Raw genomic sequence first — 25,607 nt, forward strand, 5'->3', positions numbered from 1 at the left:
ATCCCAGACCACTCTGTATATACAGACCCAAGACCAGACCCCTCTGTATATACAGACCCCAGGCCAGACTCCTCTGTATATACATAACCCAGACCACTCTGTATATAAAGACCCCAGACCAGACCCCTCTGTATATACAGATCCCAGACCACTCTGTATATATAGACCCAAGACCAGACCCCTCTGTATATACAGACCCCAGGCCAGACTCCTCTGTATATACATAACCCAGACCACTCTGCATATAAAGACCCCAGGTCAGACCCCTCTGTATATACAGATCCCAGACCACTCTGTATATACAGACCCAAGACCAGACCCCTCTGTATATACAGACCCCAGGCCAGACTCCTCTGTATATACATAACCCAGACCACTCTGTATATAAAGACCCCAGACCAGACCACTCTGTATATAAAGACCCCAGACCAGACCACTCTGTATATACAGAAAAGGCTAATTATATCAGACTGGTTTAGATCTCACTTAATAACCCAGATAAGGTCATAACTGGGTATTACTGCGATTACTGATTATTCACCACCATACCCACCCCCCCCCCCCCCATAATTTACATGGAACAGACCCCTCCTGGTCACACCCACAGCCCTTACATGGAGCAGTCCCTGCTCCCCCGCACTGCCCCACCGCTCCATCAATGAGCACTCCGTCGCCGTAACTCCTCACCACCAGCAGTGACCGCCCGCTACTATTTCTATTCCTCCAATCACCTTGCAGGTCTCCGCCCTCTCTTCCCCGCCCATCACATTGCACCTACTACTGCTTCTCAAGTCCACATGTAATAGACGAGTGCGTGCGCACCACCCTCTGACCAATCACAATATATCTACTCCTCTTTTGTGCCCGCCTCCTTTGCGTTTGGCCAATCCGATCGCTGACAAGAGTGTGTTCCGGCTGAGGTGGGAGTGTCCTCCCTGACCAATGGGAGAGGAAACACGGGCGCACAGGGGGATACACGTGATGGGGCGCACGTGTTTCCATGTAAGTGTTCGCTGGTGTGAGACAGTCCGGGAATCTGCAGAGACATCCGGGGACGGGGAGAGAGACGGGTGCTGCCTGCAGAGCTGCCAGCGTCAGAGACATTCCTGAGCAGCAGGTAGGGGACCCCCATATATGTGCAGAGACAGCCTGTGCTGCAGAGACCTCAGCTGTCGCTGACAGCGCCCAGCATTGAGGGGATCGCCACAGCTAAGACCAGAAACACCGCACTGCTCTAAAGAGACATTTATCTGCTGCTCTGTGGAGAGAGTCATATGAGTACACCACCTAGACACCGCACAGCCAGAACAAAGAGCACAGCAGACGGAGCGCACAGCCGCACAGAGGTGAGTGCGAGAGGATCGGCTGCAGCGCCACAATACTGGAGAGAATGTGTGTGATCCGTGAGGGGAGACGGCAGCGGATCGGCTGCAGCGCCACAACGCTGGAGAGAATGTGTGTGTGATCCCTGAGGGGAGACGGCGGCGGATCGGCTGCAGTGCCATAATGCTGGAGAGAATGTGTGTGATCCGTGAGGGGAGACGGCAGCGGATCGGCTGCAGCGCCACAACGCTGGAGAGAATGTGTGTGTGATCCCTGAGGGGAGACGGCGGCGGATCGGCTGCAGTGCCATAATGCTGGAGAGAATGTGTGTGATCCGTGAGGGGAGACGGCAGCGGATCGACTGCAGCGCCACAACGCTGGAGAGAATGTGTGTGTGATCCGTGAGGGGAGACGGCAGCGGATCGACTGCAGCGCCACAACGCTGGAGAGAATGTGTGTGTGATCCCTGAGGGGAGACGGCGGCGGATCGACTGCAGTGCCATAATGCTGGAGAGAATGTGTGTGATCCGTGAGGGGAGACGGCAGCGGATCGGCTGCAGCGCCACAACGCTGGAGAGAATGTGTGTGTGATCCCTGAGGGGAGACGGCGGCGGATCGACTGCAGCGCCACAATGCTGGAGAGAATGTGTGTGTGATCCGTGAGGGGAGACGGCGGCGGATCGGCTGCAGCGCCACAACGCTGGAGAGAATGTGTGTGTGATCCCTGAGGGGAGACGGCGGCGGATCGACTGCAGCGCCACAATGCTGGAGAGAATGTGTGTGTGATCCGTGAGGGGAGACGGCGGCGGATCGGCTGCAGCGCCACAACGCTGGAGAGAATGTGTGTGATCCGTGAGGGGAGACGGCAGCGGATCGGCTGCAGCGCCACAACGCTGGAGAGAATGTGTGTGATCCGTGAGGGGAGACGGTAGCGGATCGGCTGCAGTGCCATAATGCTGGAGAGAATGTGTGTGATCCGTGAGGGGAGACGGCAGCGGATCGGCTGCAGCGCCACAACGCTGGAGAGAATGTGTGTGTGATCCCTGAGGGGAGACGGCGGCGGATCGACTGCAGCGCCACAATGCTGGAGAGAATGTGTGTGTGATCCGTGAGGGGAGACGGCGGCGGATCGGCTGCAGCGCCACAACGCTGGAGAGAATGTGTGTGTGATCCCTGAGGGGAGACGGCGGCGGATCGACTGCAGCGCCACAATGCTGGAGAGAATGTGTGTGTGATCCGTGAGGGGAGACGGCGGCGGATCGGCTGCAGCGCCACAACGCTGGAGAGAATGTGTGTGTGATCCCTGAGGGGAGACGGCGGCGGATCGACTGCAGCGCCACAATGCTGGAGAGAATGTGTGTGTGATCCGTGAGGGGAGACGGCGGCGGATCGGCTGCAGCGCCACAACGCTGGAGAGAATGTGTGTGATCCGTGAGGGGAGACGGCAGCGGATCGGCTGCAGCGCTACAACGCTGGAGAGAATGTGTGTGATCCGTGAGGGGAGATGGTAGCGGATCGGCTGCAGTGCCATAATGCTGGAGAGAATGTGTGTGATCCGTGAGGGGAGACGGCAGCGGATCGGCTGCAGCGCCACAACGCTGGAGAGAATGTGTGTGTGATCCCTGAGGGGAGACGGCGGCGGATCGACTGCAGCGCCACAATGCTGGAGAGAATGTGTGTGTGATCCGTGAGGGGAGACGGCGGCGGATCGGCTGCAGTGCCATAATGCTGGAGAGAATGTGTGTGATCCGTGAGGGGAGACGGCAGCGGATCGGCTGCAGCGCTACAACGCTGGAGAGAATGTGTGTGATCCGTGAGGGGAGACGGTAGCGGATCGGCTGCAGTGCCATAATGCTGGAGAGAATGTGTGTGTGATCCGTGAGGGGAGACGGCGGCGGATCGGCTGCAGCGCCACAACGCTGGAGAGAATGTGTGTGATCCGTGAGGGGAGACGGCAGCGGATCGGCTGCAGCGCTACAACGCTGGAGAGAATGTGTGTGATCCGTGAGGGGAGACGGTAGCGGATCGGCTGCAGTGCCATAATGCTGGAGAGAATGTGTGTGATCCGTGAGGGGAGACGGCAGCGGATCGGCTGCAGCGCCACAACGCTGGAGAGAATGTGTGTGTGATCCCTGAGGGGAGACGGCGGCGGATCGACTGCAGCGCCACAATGCTGGAGAGAATGTGTGTGTGATCCGTGAGGGGAGACGGCGGCGGATCGGCTGCAGTGCCATAATGCTGGAGAGAATGTGTGTGATCCGTGAGGGGAGACGGCAGCGGATCGGCTGCAGCGCTACAACGCTGGAGAGAATGTGTGTGATCCGTGAGGGGAGACGGTAGCGGATCGGCTGCAGTGCCATAATGCTGGAGAGAATGTGTGTGATCCGTGAGGGGAGACGGCAGCGGATCGGCTGCAACGCCACAACGCTGGAGAGAAAATGTATGTGTCATCTGTGAGGGGAGACGGTGGCTGATCGGCTGCAGCGCCACAATGCTGGAGAGAAAATGTATGTGTGATCTGTGAGGGGGAGACGGCAGCGGATCAGCTGCAGCGCCACAATGCTGGAGAGAAAGTGTATGTGTGATCCGAGGGGGGCAACGGGCGCACGGTCTGCTGCTGTATGCATGACAGAGTGGGAGAGGCTGCATATATTTTTGTGTGTGTAAAATAAATATATATATATATATATATATATATATATATATATATATATATATATATATATATATATATATATATATTATATAGTGAAAACCTGTCTGTTAGGCATTGGGCGGTAAGGGGTTAAAGCCAAAGAGAGCCCATCACTGCACACACAATGAGGCTGTCAGGAGAGCAGAGGGTTCTGGTCTTACTGTCCTTCTAGGCCTGTTTCACACATCAGTTTTTTTGTATCAGTTAAAATCCGCCAAAATGGCGGAAAGCGAATCCGTTGCTAACTGATGTGAACGGATGCTACCGGACTGTTTTTTGACGGATCCGCCGAATGAAGAATTTTAAAGGAACCGCAGCCAGAGAGAGAGTTTTTTTTCTGTGCGCCAGAAATTATTTCAGGCTGTGTGCCCACGATGCGACTTTTAAGGGTTTTTTGCCACGATTTTAGGCGCGAAAACGTTTAAAAATAGTGTACAGACCACCCCCCATGCATTCCTATGGCATTCCGCACATGCTGTGCTAATGCTGCGCTTTTTTCTGCGGCGGAATCGCTTTGCGGAAAAAATCGCAGCATGCTCATTCTTTTGTGTGGAATCGCAAAGAATTGCCGCGATTCCGCACCCATAGGAATGCATGAGAATCGCTTACTTCCCGCATGTGGCTATGCCCACCATGCGGGAAGTTAAGCGTCTCATGTGCGGTTGGTACCCACGGTGTGGAGGAGAAGAGACTGTCCTCCAGGCCCTGGGTACCATACCCCTGTAAAAAAAAGAATAAAATATAAAACATCGGGGTATATTTACCTTCCGGTGTCCCGTGCTGCATTCCCGGCCTAAGCGTTCCCAGTAATGCCTTGCGGCAAGGCCCTGTAATGACGTAGTCTCGCAAGATCCCTATAGCAACGCGAGACCAACGTCATCACAGGTCTCGCAAGGCATCGCTGGGAACGGGAGCGTCGCTGAGACTGCGCGGGACGTTGGAAGGTAAATATACACCGATTTTTTATTTTTTTTATCATTTTTAACATTTTATCTTTTACTATTGAGGCCGCATAGGCAGCCTCAATAGTAAAAAGCTGCTCACACTCGTCAAACACTATGTCTGATGAGTGTGACCAACCTGTCAATCACATTCCAAGCGATGCTTCAAATTGCTTGGAAAGTGCTTCAGAAAATCGCGAACAGAATCGCGGTGAAATCGCGCGGAAAAAACCGCGCGATTTCTGGGAAGGAGTCCGGTTTTCAGTGTGCGCTTTAACACGCACCGTGGGCACATAGCCTCAGGGTTAAATTTCCACCTGACTTCATTCCTCCGGGCATGCACACTATAAAAATGCGGATCCTGCAGCACAAAAAACGCTACATGGTCCGTCCAGGCATCTCGGCGGACGCAAAAAAATTGACGGATCCATGGCCATCCGTCAAGATCCGCTGGTAATGCAAATCAATGGGGAAAAAAACGGATCCGCCAACAAAAATGGGAGATTCGTTTTTTTGCTAAAACGGCGGATTTTGACTGATGGTCAAAAACGGAAGTGTGAAACAGGCCTTAAAGAACAACTTTCTTACAAAAACAGCGCCTTATTTGTCGGCAGGCTGCTAGTGGTATTGCGCCTCTTCACTGCTTAGCCACAATGTCAGACACAACCTTTTGTGGCTTTGATTTTAGAAGGAGCTGTATTTTTATATTTCTGAAAATCTCCTTTAAGGGTGTGTTAAAGGGGCTGTTAGTGCTCTGCCGTGTAGCCCCCCCATGTCGCTGCCTCCTGCTCCACGTGCCGCCACAGTGTTGCTCTTTTCTGCCCCTTTCTGCGATGTGATTGGCTACAGCTTTCTATATATTTGGTGCCTCCCACACGCCTCGGTGCCGGTCGGAGGTTGTACAGCACCTCACTATAACAGCCCTGGCAGGCAGGGGAGGTTTCCACCGCTGTTATAATGAGCTGTTGTGCTGTATAAACCTTTCTGCAAGCGTCACACCTGTTTTGCACCATTTATTCTGCATCGTGATGGACTTTTTTCCCTTTTATAGCCATTTTTGCCCTCATTAGACAACCATATTACCTCAGCATAGGCATTGTCCTTGGCAACCAATCAACAGCCAGCTCTCATGTTTCTGAAGCAGGTTTGAAAATGAAAGCATTGACCTGATTGGTTGCTATGGGCAAGACCTCGGTAATATTTTGTATAGACACTATGGTCGAACCCAGGACCCAGAGCGATAATACAGACAGCACTGAGTCACGGGGAATGTGCCCCAGTACGGAAATCACTGTTTCCTAAAAAGGCACTCCACCACATATCGATTGATGAAATGAGTTAGAATAAGTCATTAGTGACTTGAGAAGTTTGAGGAGCACAAACATGACAGGAAGCTGCTTTGCAACAGCAGACATGACCTATGGGTGACTACCTTAGGTCTCCTTGTCAGGTGTAGATCCTGAATGTTGGCTTCTCCTTCACTTTGAGGATCATTAGCCACGTTGTCTCCCAGTATGGAGATTATTGAAGGTGGCGTTCCCCTTTAATTCAGCAGAAGTGTGTCCAAAGCGCTTCATAAGAGCTTAGCGTGGAGGATTACATTGTCGGCATAGAGCTGCCCTGTTTATTAACACTTGGTTAATTATGAACTAATGTCCTGATTCTTTTAGGAGGCAGACATTGTAATATATTGTGGCCGGTGACCAACAAGTGATGGACCACCGGGGGAGGGGCGCATTTGGGCTTTGATATCTGCAACCATCCCAATCGAAGAATGATTATGCCAGGACCCTTAAGTGCCTTCATGGTGTTTTGCATGTGGGCCCACTATTCTCACCCGGTGCAAAAGGGCCTTCATGGTGTTTTGCATGTGGGCCCACTATTCTCACCCGGTGCAAAAGGGCCTTCATGGTGTTTTGCATGCGGGCCCACTATTCTCACCCGGTGCAAAAGGGCCTTCATGGTGTTTTGCATGTGGGCCCACTATTCTCACCCGGTGCAAAAGGGCCTTCATGGTGTTTTGCATGTGGGCCCACTATTCTCACCCGGTGCAAAAGGGCCTTCATGGTGTTTTGCATGTGGGCCCACTATTCTCACCCGGTGCAAAAGGGCCTTCATGGTGTTTTGCATGTGGGCCCACTATTCTCACCCGGTGCAAAAGGGCCTTCATGGTGTTTTGCATGTGGGCCCACTATTCTCACCCGGTGCAAAAGGGCCTTCATGGTGTTTTGCATGCGGGCCCACTATTCTCACCCGGTGCAAAAGGGCCTTCATGGTGTTTTGCATGCGGGCCCACCATCCTCACCCGGTGCAAAAGGGCCTTCATGGTGTTTTGCATGCGGGCCCACCATTCTCACCCGGTACGCTAGGACCTACATGGCTCTGTGCATGCGGGCCCACATTCTTACCCGGTGCAAAAGGGCCTTCATGGTGTTTTGCATGCGGGCCCACCATTCTCACCCGGTGCAAAAGGGCCTTCATGGTGTTTTGCATGCGGGCCCACCATTCTCACCCGGTACGCTAGGACCTACATGGCTCTGTGCATGCGGGCCCACATTCTAACCCGGTGCAAAAGGGCCTTCATGGTGTTTTGCATGCGGGCCCACCATTCTCACCCGTTGCAAAAGGGCCTTCATGGTGTTTTGCATGCGGGCCCACCATTCTCACCCGGTACGCTAGGACCTACATGGCTCTGTGCATGCGGGCCCACATTCTAACCCGGTGCAAAAGGGCCTTCATGGTGTTTTGCATGCGGGCCCACCATTCTCACCCGGTGCAAAAGGGCATGCATGGTGTTTTGCATGCGGGCCCACCATCCTCATCCGGTGCAAAAGGGCCTTCATGGTGTTTTGCATGCGGGCCCACCATTCTCACCCGGTGCAAAAGGGCCTGCATGGTGTTTTGCATGCGGGCCCACCATCCTCATCCGGTGCAAAAGGGCCTTCATGGTGTTTTGCATGCGGGCCCACCATTCTCACCCGGTACGCTAGGACCTACATGGCTCTGTGCATGCGGGCCCACATTCTAACCCGTTTGCAAAGGCCTGCATGGCATTGGGCATGTTTACATGACGTTGGGCATACGGGCCCACCATTCTCATTTGGTACGCAAGGGCCTACATGGCGGAGGGCATGTTTACATGACATTGGGCATTGTGGACCCATCATTCTAATCCATTGGACTATTTCAGAACATTGTATTCTAGTTTGGATAGTCTCACAGATGATGATGAATATGGCTGCCAAACATAGTGGTGCCCGCTCAGACCAACTTCTGTCCACATGGTCTATTTGCGCCATCATGGAGGAGCTCATGCGCTCAGGACTGCCCCCTATGGTCCTGCAGGCCTCTGTACCACAATATATTACAGGAAGGAGCTTTGTGGACAATTCCTTTTAGGAGCATCTGCGATGTAACCTTTCACACGTTGAGATGTAGTTTCGGTGGCGTTCCTCTGAGCATGTATATGTCGCCATTCATGGTGGGTCTTTGTTTTCTCTCTCCTCCTCTTGCAGTACGCTCAGGGCACAGCATGTGCCAGTTTGATAATCTGTTCTCTGCCGCGCACATGTCAGCGCAGAGCAAGGCCGGCTGGTGGCACAGTCTCAGCAGGTGTCCCGTGCTCCGCCATCGACTGATTGGAGTAGGATTTCCAGCTTGTAATGTGTCTTCTCTCCCCCCTATTTCCCTACTTGCTGTCATCCCTCTGCCCCAACACCGCCCCCTCCTGTCAGGAGCTGGTCAGGGACCCTCCATTCCTGTCACTTTACACTTTTGTAACGTGATCGCTGTTGCATAACACCGACACGTGTCGACGCGCCATACATTGCCTCGATGCGGTGTCATGACGGCTCGCCTCGCCTTGGCAGCTGCAGTCACACATGTCCCAGCAGCGGGCTGTGCCCTTTGCTTCAGGAGTTGCGAAATGAGTCAACAATTTTTTTTTCAACAGGACTAATGACAAGGGAATTACAGATTACATAAACAGACCTGAGCTGTATAACATAAAGCTAGGAGACTTAAAGGGGAGCTCCATATTGGCTTGCTGGCTGTAGGGATAGTTCACTACTTCTGTGGGGAAAAAGAGCTTGCAGTACCATTTTAGGATCAGAGTCCTGGAAAAACCCTTTAAGGTGGCCATGTACGTGCCCAGTTAATCCCTTACACCCACAGCCCTGTGCACTTGCTTGTTGAGCGAAGATAAAACGCAGCTGGCAGATAATTCAGGGACTGGCTGATCTACCTGGAGAGCCAAAGATCGGGCATGTTGAAATTGAACATGCCTCATCCATTTTCCCCTCCCACCACCAAATTACCAGATTGCTGGGAAAACGGTTACGACTCAGCTAAACTGTGTTGCAGGATGGGGAGAGAGTGTTGTCATCTAAAGCGAGAGTACGTGTGTATGGGGGCTCAGAAAAGACTTGGTCGGACTGAGGGTGCATGTGTATTGGGGGGGTGGCGGGGGATTTCACAAGCAGTGTGCATATGTGTGGGGGAGAGCTGGCAAATGAAACAAGCGCAAGTGTGTGTGTATAGGGGTCCTGGAAGAGCTGTCGGCTGTTTCATCTCCATCCCCACTATGGTGAGACCTGAGTGTCTTCTCCTTGTTCCCCTCCAGACCCCTGATTCCTCCATGGAAGACAACGAGTCCTCAGATTTCTTGTCGTCTTGTGATTCCTTATGTTCTGCTAGTAATTCCACAACCACCGACCCGGACGGGCACAAGTATGTGGACTTTGACGTCTTCCTCACTGACTCCATGGAGGAAAGCAGCAACAAAACAGAAGAGGATTTTGAAACCTCACATATGATCCCAAACTCCCGGCTGACGAGTGCGGACCACCCGGTCCTAATCCGACTGGAGAATGAGTATCAAGCCAGAAGATCCTTCTGGCTCCGACGATCAGGGCAATACCTCCTGTATCCAGGAGAGGTGGACGGGAGGAGAAGTTCTAGTAACGATCAGGGCAGCCTGACTAATGAAGGTACGGCCTTGAAGAAACCCGACAAGCAACTCAAGCACTTGGTCTTACAAGATGAGGAAAAGTTGGAAACCCCTCAAGGACTCAAGAGGCAGCGAAAACCAGAGACTGAGCTGACCTCAAGTTGGTGGAAGGAGAAGGAGTCGAGTTTACAAGTGACAGAAGGAGATAGGATCTTTGCCCAGAAGGTACTTCTCTGCTCAGTGACAATTCCCATTAAGATGGACACTAGTAGCAATGCTGCTATGTGGTGTGTACAGGACTATGACATGCTTACTTTTGGGGTACAAAACCAACATCACTCACTTTCTTTTTTTTCTTTTACTTTTTTTTTAGTGTCGTGAACTTCAAGGTTTTATAAAGCCGCTAACGAATCTTCTAAATGGACTGAAGCGAGGGAGATATGAAAGAGGTGAGTGACCCTAGAATGTGCATTGCAGTATTGTAGGAGTTATATTCTTGTACATAGGGGGCAGTATTGTAGGAGTTATATTCTTGTACATAGGGGGCAGTATTATAGTAGTTATATTCTTGTACATAAGAGCAGTATTATAGTAGTTATATTCTTGTACATTGGAGCAGTATTATAGTAGTTATGTTCTTGTATATAGGGGCAGTATTATAGTAGTTATATTCTTGTACATAGGGGCAGTACTATAGTAGTTTTATTCTTATACATAGGGGCAGTATTATAGTAGTTATATTCATGTACATAGGAGAAATATTATAGTAGCTATATTCTTGTACATAGGAGCAGTATTATAGTAGTTATGTTCTTGTATATAGGGGCAGTATTATAGTAGTTATATTCTTGTACATAGGGGCAGTACTATAGTAGTTATATTCTTGTACATAGGGGCAGTATTATAGTAGTTATATTCTTGTACATAGGGGAAGTATTATAGTAGCTATATTCTTGTACATAGGGAGCAGTATTATAGTAGTTATGTTCTTGTATATAGGGGCAGTATTATAGTAGTTATATTCTTGTACATAGCAGCAGTATTATAGTAGTTATATTCTTGTACATAGGGGCAGTATTATAGTAGTTATATTCTTGTACATAGGGGAAGTATTATAGTAGCTATATTCTTGTACATAGCAGCAGTATTATAGTAGTTATGTTCTTGTATATAGGGGCAGTATTTTAGTAGTTATATTCTTGTACATAGGGGCAGTACTATAGTAGTTTTATTCTTATACATAGGGGCAGTATTATAGTAGTTATATTCTTGTACATAGGAGCAGTATTATAGTCGTTATATTCTTGTACATAGGGGCAGTACTATAGTAGTTTTATTCTTATACATAGGGGCAGTATTATAGTAGTTATGTTCTTGTACATAGGGGCAGTATTATAGTAGTTATATTCTTGTACATAGGGGCAGTATTATAGTAGTTATATTCTTGTACATAGGGGAAGTATTATAGTAGCTATATTCTTGTACATAGGGGCAGTATTATAGTAGTTATGTTCTTGTATATAGGGGCAGTATTATAGTAGCTATATTCTTGTACATAGGGGCAGTACTATAGTAGTTTTATTATACATAGGGGCAGTATTATAGTAGTTATATTCTTGTATATAGGAGCAGTATTATAGTAGTTATGTTCTTGTACATAGGGGACAGTATTATAGTAGTTATATTCTTGTACGTAGGGGGCAGTATTATAGTAGTTATATTCTTGTACATAGGGGCAGTATTATAGTAGTTATATTCTTGTACATGGGGCGCAGTATTATAGTCGTTATATTCTTGTACGTAGGGGGCAGTACTTGTATCCCCCCACTGTTCCGTATCGGAACATTTACTGTATGATTTGTGCTCATATTGGTGGTGAGTGGAGTTTCATTTTAGTATACCCTCCTCCCGTACATTTAGATAAGTTGCGGGGTTAGGGGATGGTGAGTGGCGGTGTTTTCTGGCTGATGACTCCTGTACTTCCCATTGTTGGTGGATTACGTAATGGGACCCAGCAATGTTCCTGCAAACGGCGCTGCTGGAGCTGCAGACCGTGGGATACTACTGTAATCTCGCTTAACACTTGCAGTGCGCCCCCATTCGCTCAGCTGTCCAAGGCGGCACAATGATCTCCTGCTCCTCTGTGTGCAGCCCTTGTCTTTTTCTATACCTTACAAATGCATGCTGATGGCATCCCTTTAAAAATACACTAAGTGAACCTGCCCTTTAAATATTCTCTTATGACATGGTTTTAGAAATATAACTAGGTCGCATTTCTCTCCTGTGATTCTTCGCCCCGGGGACGACCTGCCGTGCAGAGATTTACCTGATTGATGCTGGCATGGGAGGCATCGATCGGAGCGCTGCTTCGGGGGTTGTCTGCAGTGTTTCATACAGGGGAATGATTCAGCGCAGGTTGGATCAAAGAAAACCGAGCAGCAGGGGCGGAGGATCGGTAAAGGAAGGAACGTGCAATTACAGAAAGGCCTGGTAGATACGTGACCAAGGCCACAGCAGCACAGAGCGCTTCAGGAGAGTTGTGTTGATCTCGTGGATGGTAGGGAAAAGTGAGGACAGGGCTGCAAAGAGCGGGGGCACAGGCAGATTGTGTAAGAAGCAAGCAGTGTGCTGATCTTAGAAGGGCCAGTGGCGGCTTACTTGTGTGGTGATCATAGCGAAGGCAGTGTCCTCGTTTATGTAATGCCCCCCAGTAAGGTTGGTTATTGGGGTCCCACGTGTACGAGACATGACGGCCCGAGACTCTGCTCCGATACTTGACCCATTTCTTGCACACGTCACACTGTATCATCCAGGTTTGTAACGGATGATGGTCACATTGTTCTGTGCGAGGTCTCCCAGGGGGAGGCGGGAGATGGCGGAGACTGGAATAAGCTGTGTTGCCTGGTTAAAAAGGCAAAAATTAAGGCTTACCAACGACGCAGGGAGTCTCTGTCTATAATCTCATTAACCCCCCCCGACCCCAGTGCCACTATTGGCACAGAATATAGCCCGTTATTCACAGAGATATTCTCCAGTGACGTAATGGTGGCTGTGATTGCGGCCGCTCCTCATCCTTGCTCCCTTCTCTCCACAGGATTAAGCAGCTTCCAGCAGAGTGTCGCCATGGACCGGATACAGAGGATTGTGGGCGTCCTCCAGAAGCCGGAGATGGGGTGAGCAGTAGTACCTGCCTGTACTACATTTCCTGATGTCACCTATACGCCCCATTATATACTTCTCATCTCCCCTACACTGTATGCGCCCACTTACATATCCGCTTCTCGATATACGCCCCTACACTGTATGCCCCCGTTTATGTAGCCTCTTACACTTTATGCGGCCCGGTATGTAACCCCTACACTGTATGCGCCCACTTATATATCCCTCTACTTTGACAGTGAGGGTGATCAGTGAGTGCAACAGGGTGATCGGAGGGATATACAAATGGGGGTGTGCAGTGTAGGGGCTATATAACGGGGGGGCATACAGTGTAGGTGCTATATAAGGGGGGGTATACAGTGTAGAGAGCCTCTACACTGTATAACCCCCCCCCCGTTATATAGCAGCCACACTGTATATTCCCTGGTCGACATATGCCCCAGTTATTTAGCCCCTACACTGTATGCCCCCATTCGTATATCCCTCAGAGGGATATACGAATGGGGGCAAACAGTGTAGGGGCTATATAACGGGGGGGGATTATAGAGTGCAGTGTAGAGGGCCTTTACACTGTATATTCCAACCTCCCCCCCCCCCCCCCTCCGCTATATATCCCCTACACTGTGTATACCCCTCTATATATCCCCTACACTCTGTATACCCCTCTATATATCCCCTACACTGTGTATACCCTGTTTTATAGCCCCTACACTGTATACCCCCCCATTGTATAGCACCTACACTGTATGCGCCCCCTTATATATCCCTCTATACTGTATGTGCCCCGTTATGTAGCCCCCCCACACTGTATGCGCCCCCCCCCGTTATGTAGCCTTCTACTCTCCTTACAATGCTCCCATTCCTCCCGTGCCCCTCTCTGACTTTCCCTCCATGTTTCCTCCCAGTGAGCGCTACCTGGGGACTCTTCTGCAGGTGGAGATGATGTTGAAGGTTTGGTTCCCCGATGTCGCCAGCTCCCAGTCCTCTTTTTCGTCGTCGTCCTCAGATTATGATATGGAAGAACCCCGATATAAAATGTCCAAGGTAATTTGCGCTCCCACCGCCAGCTGCTGCTCACTCCTGATTGCCCTCTAATTGCGTTTCCTCCTCTCCTGCGCAGCCACCAGACGTCGCCTCTCCAGAGAAGAGCAGGGTCCTGAGGTCCAGCCGAGAGACCGTGCCGAGTCCCCCCGATCATGTCGCCCAGGCTCCGCTGCACTCCGACTGCGCCTGCTGTAGGGAAAGGGCTCAGGTGTTGGCTCAGTGGCCCAATATGAACATGACGTGGATGCATACCGCTCCCGTCTGTAATCCCCCACTCAGCCAGGCAGACCTGCATCATCTCAACCGCGCCCTGGGCCAGGACTTGTTCGGACCCAATGCCCCCAGTTGTGGCATTATTTTCTTTGTCCAGAACAGTCAGGCATTGTCTCCGGTTCATCCCATCGCTGTAGCCGAGGTAGAAAAACCCATCTCTGCTCTTACCGGCTTCCAAGAGAACCCAGATGATCTTTCACTCCGCTGTCAAAGTGATCCGGCCCTTGCCCAACATGGCGGCACGCAAAGTCTGGATGCTTCCAAGCCCCATTCTCATTCCCTTCCGCTACTTCCCGCTCGTAGACCTGACGGAGAGAATACTTAAACCCCACTGGGTCTACAAGAACGCTCTTCGCCTATGTGATCCAAACCACCTGGTCTTGGGTCTGATGAAGGACTCTCAACCACAATCATGCTTCAAGATAGAGGGGGGAGTTGGATGTGTCTTTTTTTTTTTTTTTTTTTCTTAATTTAACTTTTGAGGAATTGTATCCATCATGAGTAAAAGAGCTGGATCCAAAGACTGAAGAAAGGCGTATTTCAGGAAAATAGCAATATTTCCACACCCTAGTTTAAGGTGGGTCCTAAACTTTTACAAAGAATCCGAGGATGGGGGTCTCTTACACCTGCCCCACTGTGTGTGAAAGGCGCATGTTCAAAAGTTGTCCCCTGTCCTGGCTTCTGGGATCGTTTGTGTGTATGTGTATATGTGTATATATATATATATACATATATATATATATATACTCCCTGAAAAGGAGACTGTCTGCTCCTCATGGGTGGGCACAAGCCTACCTGTCTTGGCTTTGATTGGCTGCTCTACTTTTATTCCTCTTGCGCATGCGACATGGGATTTTTTGGCATGTCACATGCACAGATCTCTCTGCCTTCACTCACATCCTTTGTCTGTCCACCTAGTAAAGAGTGTTGGGCAGGGCCGGTAGTCTCCTGCGCATGTGATACCCTTGTAGTCTGTGGCGCATGCGCAATATTTCACCATGAATGCTGGAGCAGTTGGGCAAAACCAAAGTAAGGGGGCAACCTGAGTAGTGATGAGCGAGTATACTCATTGATCAAGTTTCCCAAGCATGCTCTGGTGGTCTCTGAGTATTTAAATGTGCTCGGAGATTAAGTTTCCGTCTCCGCAGCTGCATGATTTGCGGCTACTTGACAGCCTGAATACATGTGTGGATTGCCTGTTTGTTAGGGAATTCCCACATGTATTCAGACTGTCAAGTAGCCGCAAATCATGCAGCTGAGGCAACAGAAACTAAATCTCTGAGCACGCCAAAATACTCGGTGACCACCAGAGCATGCTCGGGGAAACTTGAGCAACGAGTCTATTCGCTCATCACTAAATCTGAGCACATGGTGGACTTGGTACCTTTAATAACTTACCAAATTCCTGCCCCTTTTAAGTGCATTAAAGGGCAAAAATTTGAAGTTCCAAGAAAGTGAGAAATAACGATTCTTTTTGGCTCTGATACCCAAATATGGAGAGTAATCTGTAACCTTAAAGGGACCCTTCATTAAAAATCTGACAACTAGCGTAGCCCTGGGTTGTGGTGGCGCCATGTGACGGCAGCCACTCTCCTTTCTCGGCACAGTGCCAGCGTCGGTGAGTGAGTATTATCCCCTGCTCCTATTCATTGACATTGTAAGAAACCGGAGAAACTCCGACAGATTTTCTGCTGACACAAGGCAGCCGATATGATTGCACAAGTATTTATTTTTGTGGGGGGAGTGAGTACCTCTATGCACTAAGATGGTCTATGCAGAATTACAGCCAAGTACTACGTACCATGGAGATAGCCCGCTAATATCACCTCTGATTCTGGAGGCCACAGCAGTACAGAGTATTTCAGGAGGGCAGTGTTCGCCTGCCTTGTGGGATTGGAGGTTCATTTAGCTGGTGATTTTAATGGGGAGAGGGCTATACTATAGGAGGGGGATCTCCGAGATAGAAGTGGGATCTCGCAGCAGCACAGAGTGTTTTTGGAGGCCTAGTGCCAGTGACCTCTACACGTGGTGAGGACTGGACAAAGATCACACTGTTTTTGTTTTTTTTCTGTTTTATTATTATTTTGTAACATTAAACTAAGTTTTGTATGTAAATTGTGTCTGCGTTTTATTTGTACCCGGGAATAGGTGTCACCTGCGCTGACACACTGTACCAAATCTCCAGCTTCAGGATGATAAATCACAGCAAGCCGAGATCTTGCCATTCTGGAGCATGAGATGGTGAATTATAGGACTGTCGTGGACTTAGTAGACAGTGGCAGTAAACGGCGCCATGTTTTTGCAGTGCCGCCTCTCCACGTGCTGGCAGACAGAACATAAGACTGTGGGTGGAGCTGAGGTGTGGCGACCGTGCCCTGCGCTGTAGCTTCTGAGCCATGTGAGCGCAGGAGAACAGTATTGGCCCCTGGGCATAATCAGGTAGGAATAATGGAGGGGCAGCAAACAACAGGGACCAGTGTGCGGAGGAGGCCTCGGGCTGCCCCTGGGTAGGTGTAGTGTGGCCTAGGCTGTGGGGGAGGTAGGTGGCGCACGTCACATCCCAGCTGGACACTCTCCATCATGCTGCATCCGACAGCTCATCGTCTGCCTGTACGGCACCATGACACCATCTCTTCCTCAGCTACGTGATGGTCGTGCACTGTCCAAACATGACGAAGGAGGTCACTGGTCTATGGCTGCACAGCAATGTGTCCTGACCCCTTTCTATCATGGCTGCGATTCTCTGCGTGTCCTCACACCTCTATCGTAGCTGTGATGCTGTGTCCTGACACCTATCATAGCCACGACGCTCTGCATGTCCTGACACATTTCTGGCGTGGCTGCGATACCTTGTTTTGGAAATATTTACAAAATAAAACCTGTAGATCTGCATGATTTTCACTGTGCAATACCCACGTTCCACCAGCAGATGTCATTTGCTAGGAATCCAGGCTAGATCTGTTTATAAAGCAATGGACACAGTGACATCTACTGGACATAAAAGGAAGTGAACATTTTCTCAACCTCCCTTTTCTATATTTTCACTGCAGTCACTGGTAGAAGCACTTTATGGGTAAAATTTCCAAGGTCTTTCTACATAATTCCAATGTAAGTATTGAGGAAAATTCTCTTTGTACAAATGGCAGTAAATAGCCAATTAAAACTTAAACTTTTTCAGATTTTCCTAAATACTTAATGACGAAACATCCGACCACTGCTACATTGGGATGGTACATATTAAACAATGGGGCCGGATCTCCTAATGTCGCCCTTATCCACCTCCTTTCTTCAGCTCTAGGGGTCCTGGTTCCCCTAGAAGAAAAAGTTTTCCTCCTATGGATGGCGCCAGATAACTCTCATATGTGTCCTCGCATAAATATCCGGCACTGCCACCGGCGGTTCGAACCGTAGTGTGCTGCTGCATAGAAAGACATGCAGCTGCACACCCCGGGTCCCAAGTGCCGGCGGCCGTGCCGGGTATTGATGCGACTTTCTCACATTGCACCCTGCCTTTATTGAGTGATCGGCAGCGGATTTAACACTCATGGATGATTATTTTGCAGCGTAAATGCCTCTTTACCATGCGTCCAGCTGCTCTGCTGAAGGGCTCATACTCACATGCGAGATACTCGGCCAGGTCTCTCACGTCAACACCCGACACTGCTGCCGGCACTCGGATCGGAGCGTTCAGCTGCATAGAAATACCTGCAAAACGACTGAAGGTTTTTTGTTGGCGGTTCTTCCATTGTCTTATATGATTTGAACAATGAGCAGTTAATGAGGGTTGATACTGGGGCACGTCCCATGCTACACCTTCTAGTGTATGGGGGCGGTAGTGAGGCAGCCCTTGTGGTTTATCCCCTGTCACAATACACCAGGGGACAGTAGGAAGTTTGAGAAGCAAATTTGGAATACGGAGATTTTCCTTTTTCTCATGTGTGGACATAGCTCACTTTCCAGGTTGAGCAGTGGGGAAAAACCCTCCCAGCATAAAGCAAAGCTGCACCATGCAGAGATGGTCTTTTCACATCTTATAAACTTAGCAAAATAAAACAAATCTCATCCAAAGCCGAGCTCCCAACCTACCGCATTCTGCACTGACAGGCAACGCAGGAACTCGGGGAGGCAGAGACTTTACACCTGCGGACAGGGACCAAACTCACCAAAGATGGAGGAGAAGCACAGAACATGGTACAAACTAAGGGACAAATTATCACCTCTCACGAAAATGAGGAAGAACAAGAGGTGAAAATTTCAAATTTACATAAACATGAACCATATTTCATCAAAATCAATATTACACCCAGTGTTGGACTGTGGAGCCAAGGGCCCCACTTATCAGCTACATGAAATGTGACATCATCCTCAATCACAAATTTATATAACAATGGGTAAATTGTTACATGGAAAAGATGTGGCCTGTGTCTGTAGTGATTCATTAGAAACTACCCAAAGAGAACCAGCAGTCAAAGAATCCATAAAATGCAATATTTTATTGAATAGTATTTAAAAATTATGGACATACAGTGCATGGGTAGGGAGGAACAGCAAATGTAGAAACACAGTGGTCATAGGACCAGCCACACTGCAGGCACAACATCAGGAAAACAGCAATGTGCCAAAAATAGAGTTGAGCGATACCGTCCGATACTTCAAAGTATCGGATCGGAATGGATCGGCTGATCTTTAAAAAAAAGTATCGGTATCGCCGATTCCGATACCGGAAGTCCCATTCAAGTCTATGGGACTTCCGGTATCGGAATAAGAAAAACCCTGTTTTTGCCTTGTACAGCCTCTCTGGGGTCTGTACGGGCCTTTCGGGGGGTCTGTGCAGGCTCCGGGGGTCTGTGCCGGCCTGCCGGGGGTCTGTGCCGGCCTGCCGGTGGTCTGTGCAGGCTCCTGTGGGCTGTGCCCGCCTGCCGGGGGGCTGTGCCGGCCTGCCGGTGGTCTGTGCAGGCTTCGGGGGTCTGTGCAGGCATCATCCGATGGGACTACAAGTCCCATCGGGCGATGCCTGCTACCATGACAGTGATTGACACATTAGCCAATGATGGGACAGTAGTAGTCCCATCATCCGGCTAATGTGTTAAATGTAAAAAAAAACAAAACAAAAAAAAACATACATGCTACATACATACTACATGCTACATACATACTACATATATACTACATGCATGCTACATACATACTACATGCTACATACATACTACATGCTACATACTACATATATACTACATACATACTACATACATGCTACATACATACTGCATGCTACATACATACTACATACATACTGCATGCTACATACATACTACATACATACTACATGCATGCTACATACATACTACATGCTACATACATACTACATATATACTACATGCATGCTACATACATACTACATGCTACATACATACTACATACATACTACATGCATGCTATATGCATGCTACATACATGCTACATACATGCTACATACATACCACATACATACTACATACATACTACATACATACTACATGCATGCTACATACATACTACATACATACTACATGCATGCTACATACATACTACATGCATGCTACATGCATGCTACATACATACTACATGCTACATACATACCACATACATACTACATACATACTACATGCTACATATATACTACATGCATGCTACATACATACTGCATGCTACATGCATGCTACATACATACTACATACATACTACATACATACCACATATATACTACATACATACAATACATTCATACAATACATACATAGACATACAGTACATATAACATAGAGTAACATACTTACCAATACTTGTCACATTGTTCCCCGAAGCCATTGTCTTTTCCGGAATAAATATTAACATAACAAACCACAAAAATACTCACCCACGATCCGAAGCAGTCCACGAGTGTGTCCCTCGACGATCTTGGGTAGAGAACTGCAGCATCAGATGATGCTGCCGTTCTCTACGGGATGCAGGAATCCAATGACGGAAGGTAGGTATCCTTCCGCACTGTATTCCTCCGCCACTTAAAAAAAAAGTCCCTAGTCTCACTTTATGCCATTGCTGTGTGGGAATTTCCCACGCAGCAATGGCATAAAGTGAGACTAGGGACTTTTTTATTTTAAGTGGCGGAGGAATACAGTGCGGAAGGATACCTACCTTCCGTCATTGGATTCCTGCAGCCCGTAGAGAACGGCAGCATCATCTGCCACACACCGTGCATCATGATGACGTCAGGCCGTCAATCAACTTTGAACTTCCGATTCCGATGCCGAATTCCGATATTGAAAAAATATCGGAAGTCGGTATCGGAATTCCGATACAGCAAGTATCGGCCGATACCCGATACTTGCGGTATCGGAATGCTCAACACTAGCCAAAAATGATTGCAAAGTACTAATGATGAGTCAGGGACACATAGAAAATAATGTAGCAAGGAGTGTTATAAAACATCACCATGTAGTAAGTGCTACTGCCCTTATGTAGGCTGGAAAGGTTCCCTGACAGTTAAGAACACACATCATAACTCGACCGATGCTCAAAGAGCATCACAAATAGAATAGCTGATAGCTACATTAATGTACCTGGAAGCAGTGGTGGCAGTGAGGTCGGTCCAGTCCCCGACGCGCGTTTCGGAGCCAAAAGGCTCCTTCCTCAGGGGGCGTGGAAAAGGGCGCGACCACCAGGTTTATATAGCGCGCCCGCCGGAGGCCGTCTATGTGCACGGACTGCCCGTCACGCACCAGCCGGATCCATGCTACGGCGCCACCGGAAGCACGCGGGCCCACGTGATCCAGCACACCAAGCAAGGAACACAGATGACTGCCCGACGGACAGTGCGCATGCGCACAGACAGCGTCAAGTCAAAGTCGCCATATCTAAAAAGGGCAGGGGTGAGGGCAAACAAAACACGGTGCACCAAACAATAATCATTGTGTGTACATAGACAAGATATAACGTCCGGGTGCTAAATGTTAATCAGTACACAAAAGAGTGGCATACGGACAAGAAGCATGATATTGCATGTGGGACTAGATTAACATATTCCACATATTCCTAGATTGGCCACATCTATAGCATATGGTTACATATAGATTACTATTATCAGTCAAGATTGGAGCTAAAAAAGGACTCTCAATTAGACAAAACTCAATGTCCGATGTATAATATATAAAAATAAATATAAAAATTGTATCCATATGTAGATATAGCCACAATGGTATAGAAAGTGTATATCACAATCACTACATGCCAAAGCACATAAGAACCATCGAAAAGTACCCCCCATATAACTGCACGTAAATGAGGAATATCTGGAGATACACACAAATATATATATGTATATATATATAAATAATACAAAACACAAAAAATTACAAAATATAATTGACAAAATTTAAGATGCAAAATACATATAGGCTATATGCCAATGTGGGTGGCACCAAAACCCATCACTACAAAGTAGGTAGGTACACACTACCCCATATGTATATAAAACACACACAAAATTTCAAAAGACGTCATCGTGGATTTAATCCGTCAAGCAGCTTTTGTGATTCAAGAGAACCTTCGGACAACTTCCACAATTTCCAGAGACAATGAGTCATATTCAAATCACTATAAAGATATAAAATATATATAATAAAATCTAGAAGCACAAGACCACAATGCTCACATTAGTGTCCACCGAGATTGAATTACAAGTATGGGGCATATGAAATATTTTCATTTAATCCACGTGGATGAATGGTACCTAAGGTCCAGATCCATCTAGTTTCTGACCTAGCCAAATGATTAGACAGTTTACCACCCCTTATATTGATGTTAAGAGCATCAATACCCCTTACTCTAAGGAGTGTAGCATTGCACTGATGGAATTCCTTGAAGTGCCTGGGTAGCGTCTTCAAACTTGAATCATCAGTACAAGCGGCAGCAGCCAGTATGCCCAAGACATGCTCCCTTGTGCGTACTTTCAACAGCCGTGTGGTCATGCCCACATAGATGAGTCCACACGGGCAGGTGGCATAGTATATCACGTACTGAGTGGTACATGATATACGTTGCTTGATGGAAAATGTCTTGGTACCATCAAAGTTAGTAAACGAGGTACTCCGTTCGATATTGGGGCAGGCTATACATCTGCCGCAAGGAAAACACCCATGTTTAATCGGAAGATAATCCAAGAAAGTATGTACTGGATGGTCAACATAATGGCTAGCCACCAACTGATCACGTAGATTCCTAGCCCTTCTATAGGTGATGGACGGATACTCCGGGAGAAATTTGTTCAGAATAGGATCCACCATAAGGATGGGCCAAGCCCTTCTCATTGCATCACGCATCATTCCATGTTGGGGGTGAAAAGAAGTAATAAATCTCACAACATCATTCCCCTTAGATTTATTGCAATCCCTGTAGAGTAGATCATTACGAGTTACATGTTTAGCACGTTGGTAGGCCTTTTTAACACTCCGTTTACTATATCCACGTGATAGAAACCGAGTTTTTAATTCATTAGCACGATTTTCAAAATCTGCATTAGTGGAACAAATACGACGGAGTCGTAAGAACTGCCCCACAGGGATAGCTTTAATGAGATGATGCGGATGGCAAGATGAGGCATGGAGTAAGGTGTTAGTAGATGTCTCCTTACGGTAGATATCAGTCTGAATTGTTCCTTCTATATCCTTTCTAATGGAAACATCCAAAAAGTTGATTTTTGCCGGATCCCAAGTCAATGTAAGCTTGATATTCAGATCATTACTATTCAAGGTGGATATAAATTGCAGGAGGTCGATGGAGCTGCCCTGAAAGATAAAGAAGATATCGTCGATGTAGCGTGCCCATAAATGGACACGCTCAATCAACCCGTGTTTATCAGACAGGAAGAGGTCCCTCTCCCACAGCCCCAGGAAGAGATTAGCATAGGATGGCGCAAAGGCCGCACCCATGGCGGTCCCCTGGAGCTGTAGGTAGAAGGATCCCTTAAACACAAAAAAGTTGTGTGTGAGAGTGAACTCTAAGAGCTCCAGGATGGGGTCCCTAAGTCCCACTAGAATAGTGGAGGTGGTCAGATAGAATCGTATGGCACGTAGGCCATCAATATGCTTTATGTTAGTATATAGGGACTCAACATCAACAGAATCAAGAAGAGAATCACTCTCCAAACAGAGTCCATCGACCTTCCACAAGAGATCTCCAGTATCCTTAAGGAAGGAGGGCAAACTGGATACCAACGGCTGAAGATGATGATCAATCCATTTATTGATGTTCTCAAGGAAATTCCCTCGACCAGATATAATGGGTCTACCCGGTGGTAATCTGATATCCTTATGAATTTTGGGCAAGAGGCACAATGTGGCTATGGTGGGCTCTTTTACAGTAAGTGCCGAAGCCAGCTGTTTGGTGACAATGCCGTTAATTACGGCCTTATTGATGATCAAATCCAATTTAGCAGTAAAGGCCGAGAGAGGATTGTAAGTAAGTTTTTTATAGCATACCGAATTGTTTAGCTGACGGAATGCCTCTCTCTCATACATTGCTACAGGCCAGATTACCACATTGCCACCTTTATCAGCCGGCTTCAGCACCACATCTGGGAGAATTTTAAGGTACCTAAGCCTCACCCTTTCATTCTTAGTCAGATTGTCCACTCTGCCGTATTTAGGGATCTTCTTGAACTCATCAGTCACCACACGCACAAAAAGATCTATGCTGGGACATGACGTAAATGGGGGGAATTTCACTGATCTTGGACGAATGGACGGGTGAATCTTACCTCCCTCACCACCATGTTCAGCCGCTAGCGTCTCCAGAGTTCTTATTGCCTCCTGCTCCTCTTCTGTAGGGAAAAGATGTTGGAGACCATCATTAAAAAAATATCTTTTGAAAAGCAATGATCTAGCAAACAGGTTAAGATCCTTTACAGCAGTAAAGGTATCGAAACCAGAAGTAGGTGAAAAAGTAAGGCCTCTTTCCAATAAAGACAAATCCACCCTTGTGAGATCATAATGGCTTAGATTAATCACCTTATTATCCTTCTGATGCAATTCAGATTGATTCATTAGGTGTCTTTTATAAGGGTGGAAAGAATGGTCCCGTAGCCTGCGGGACCCACCAATACCATGGGAAGAGGCCGAGACTTTTGATCCATCTGATTGCCCACCTATGGAGGTAACTGAAGTACTGGAAGATGTGCGATGCAAATTAGGACTGTTACTATTTCTCCATAGGTAGACTTTTTTCATTTGATAGTCTTTAAGGTCCCTGTTAAATTTGGTGAATTGATTATGCTGGATTTTTTTGACCACCGTATCCATGGATTTATCCAAGTCAGTTTCAAACAATTGGATTTTATCGGGATAACAGCCCTTGCGTATCTCCTTGAATTAAATCAATGGATTTATCCAGCATCTCAATGTTAACAGAATTGAAATTAACCAAAAGTTGTAAAAAGGTTAGGGAACACAAATTGGATGCTTCCTCCCATTTGGCAATGAATATATCATCCTCAATAGGAAAAGTGGGGATGACTTTAACTCTCAAACCTCTGGGAATCATTTTGTTGGATATATATTTCTCCAGGAATAACCTGTTCCACCACAGTCTAGATCGTTTAAGGAGTAGTGTTTTCACATGTTGCAATTTAACATCCCAACTTGAATCAACCATCTGTGGAGCACTGCTCCCCCCAGAACCAAACACCTGGTCCACTTGATCGAGCCAGACTTTATCTCTTGCTCAATAGTCCATCCTGTCCACAACCAGAATACCTGTGCATAACACAGTAAGAATATATAATAGAATAAATAGGTGATAGACATATTAATGTGGAGGCCAAAAAAAATCAACGATTATAATGGCCATAAAGGGATGATCAATAATATATATTGTATATCATGATCCACATAATAAAGCAGGACAATGTAGGAAAACTGCACATTTACTAGAAACTACGCAAAGAGAACCAGCAGTCAAAGAATCCATAAAATGCAATATTTTATTGAATAGTATTTAAAAATTATGGACATACAGTGCATGGGTAGGGAGGAACAGCAAATGTAGAAACACAGTGGTCATAGGACCAGCCACACTGCAGGCACAACACCACAACACCAGGAAAACAGCAATGTGCCAAAAATGATTGCAAAGTACTAATGATGAGTCAGGGACACATAGAAAATAATGTAGCAAGGAGTGCTATGAAACA

At 47.7% G+C, this 25,607-nt stretch overlaps 1 protein-coding gene across 2 annotated transcripts; it reads left to right on the forward strand.

Annotated features, from left to right (window-relative positions):
* The first annotated feature begins 895 nt into the window (after positions 1 to 895).
* On the forward strand, positions 896 to 16,498 carry CIART (circadian associated repressor of transcription). 2 transcript variants are annotated; one of them, XM_073567122.1, is made up of 6 exons: positions 896 to 1,117; positions 9,581 to 10,132; positions 10,281 to 10,356; positions 13,002 to 13,080; positions 13,972 to 14,110; positions 14,187 to 16,498. In XM_073567122.1, exons 2-6 carry the CDS (start codon positions 9,596 to 9,598, stop codon positions 14,706 to 14,708), a joined length of 1,353 nt encoding a protein of 450 aa, XP_073423223.1. In that variant the 5' UTR covers positions 896 to 1,117; positions 9,581 to 9,595; the 3' UTR covers positions 14,709 to 16,498. The 2 variants fall into 2 exon arrangements, with proteins under 2 accessions (XP_073423223.1, XP_073423222.1); XM_073567121.1 differs by having other exon boundaries at positions 897 to 1,346.
* The last annotated feature ends 9,109 nt before the right edge of the window (positions 16,499 to 25,607 follow it).

This window comes from Dendrobates tinctorius, unplaced genomic scaffold (genome assembly GCF_039654945.1).
Source record: "Dendrobates tinctorius isolate UK_male_01 unplaced genomic scaffold, ASM3965494v1 ptg000019l, whole genome shotgun sequence".
Lineage (NCBI taxonomy): Eukaryota > Metazoa > Chordata > Amphibia > Anura > Dendrobatidae > Dendrobates > Dendrobates tinctorius.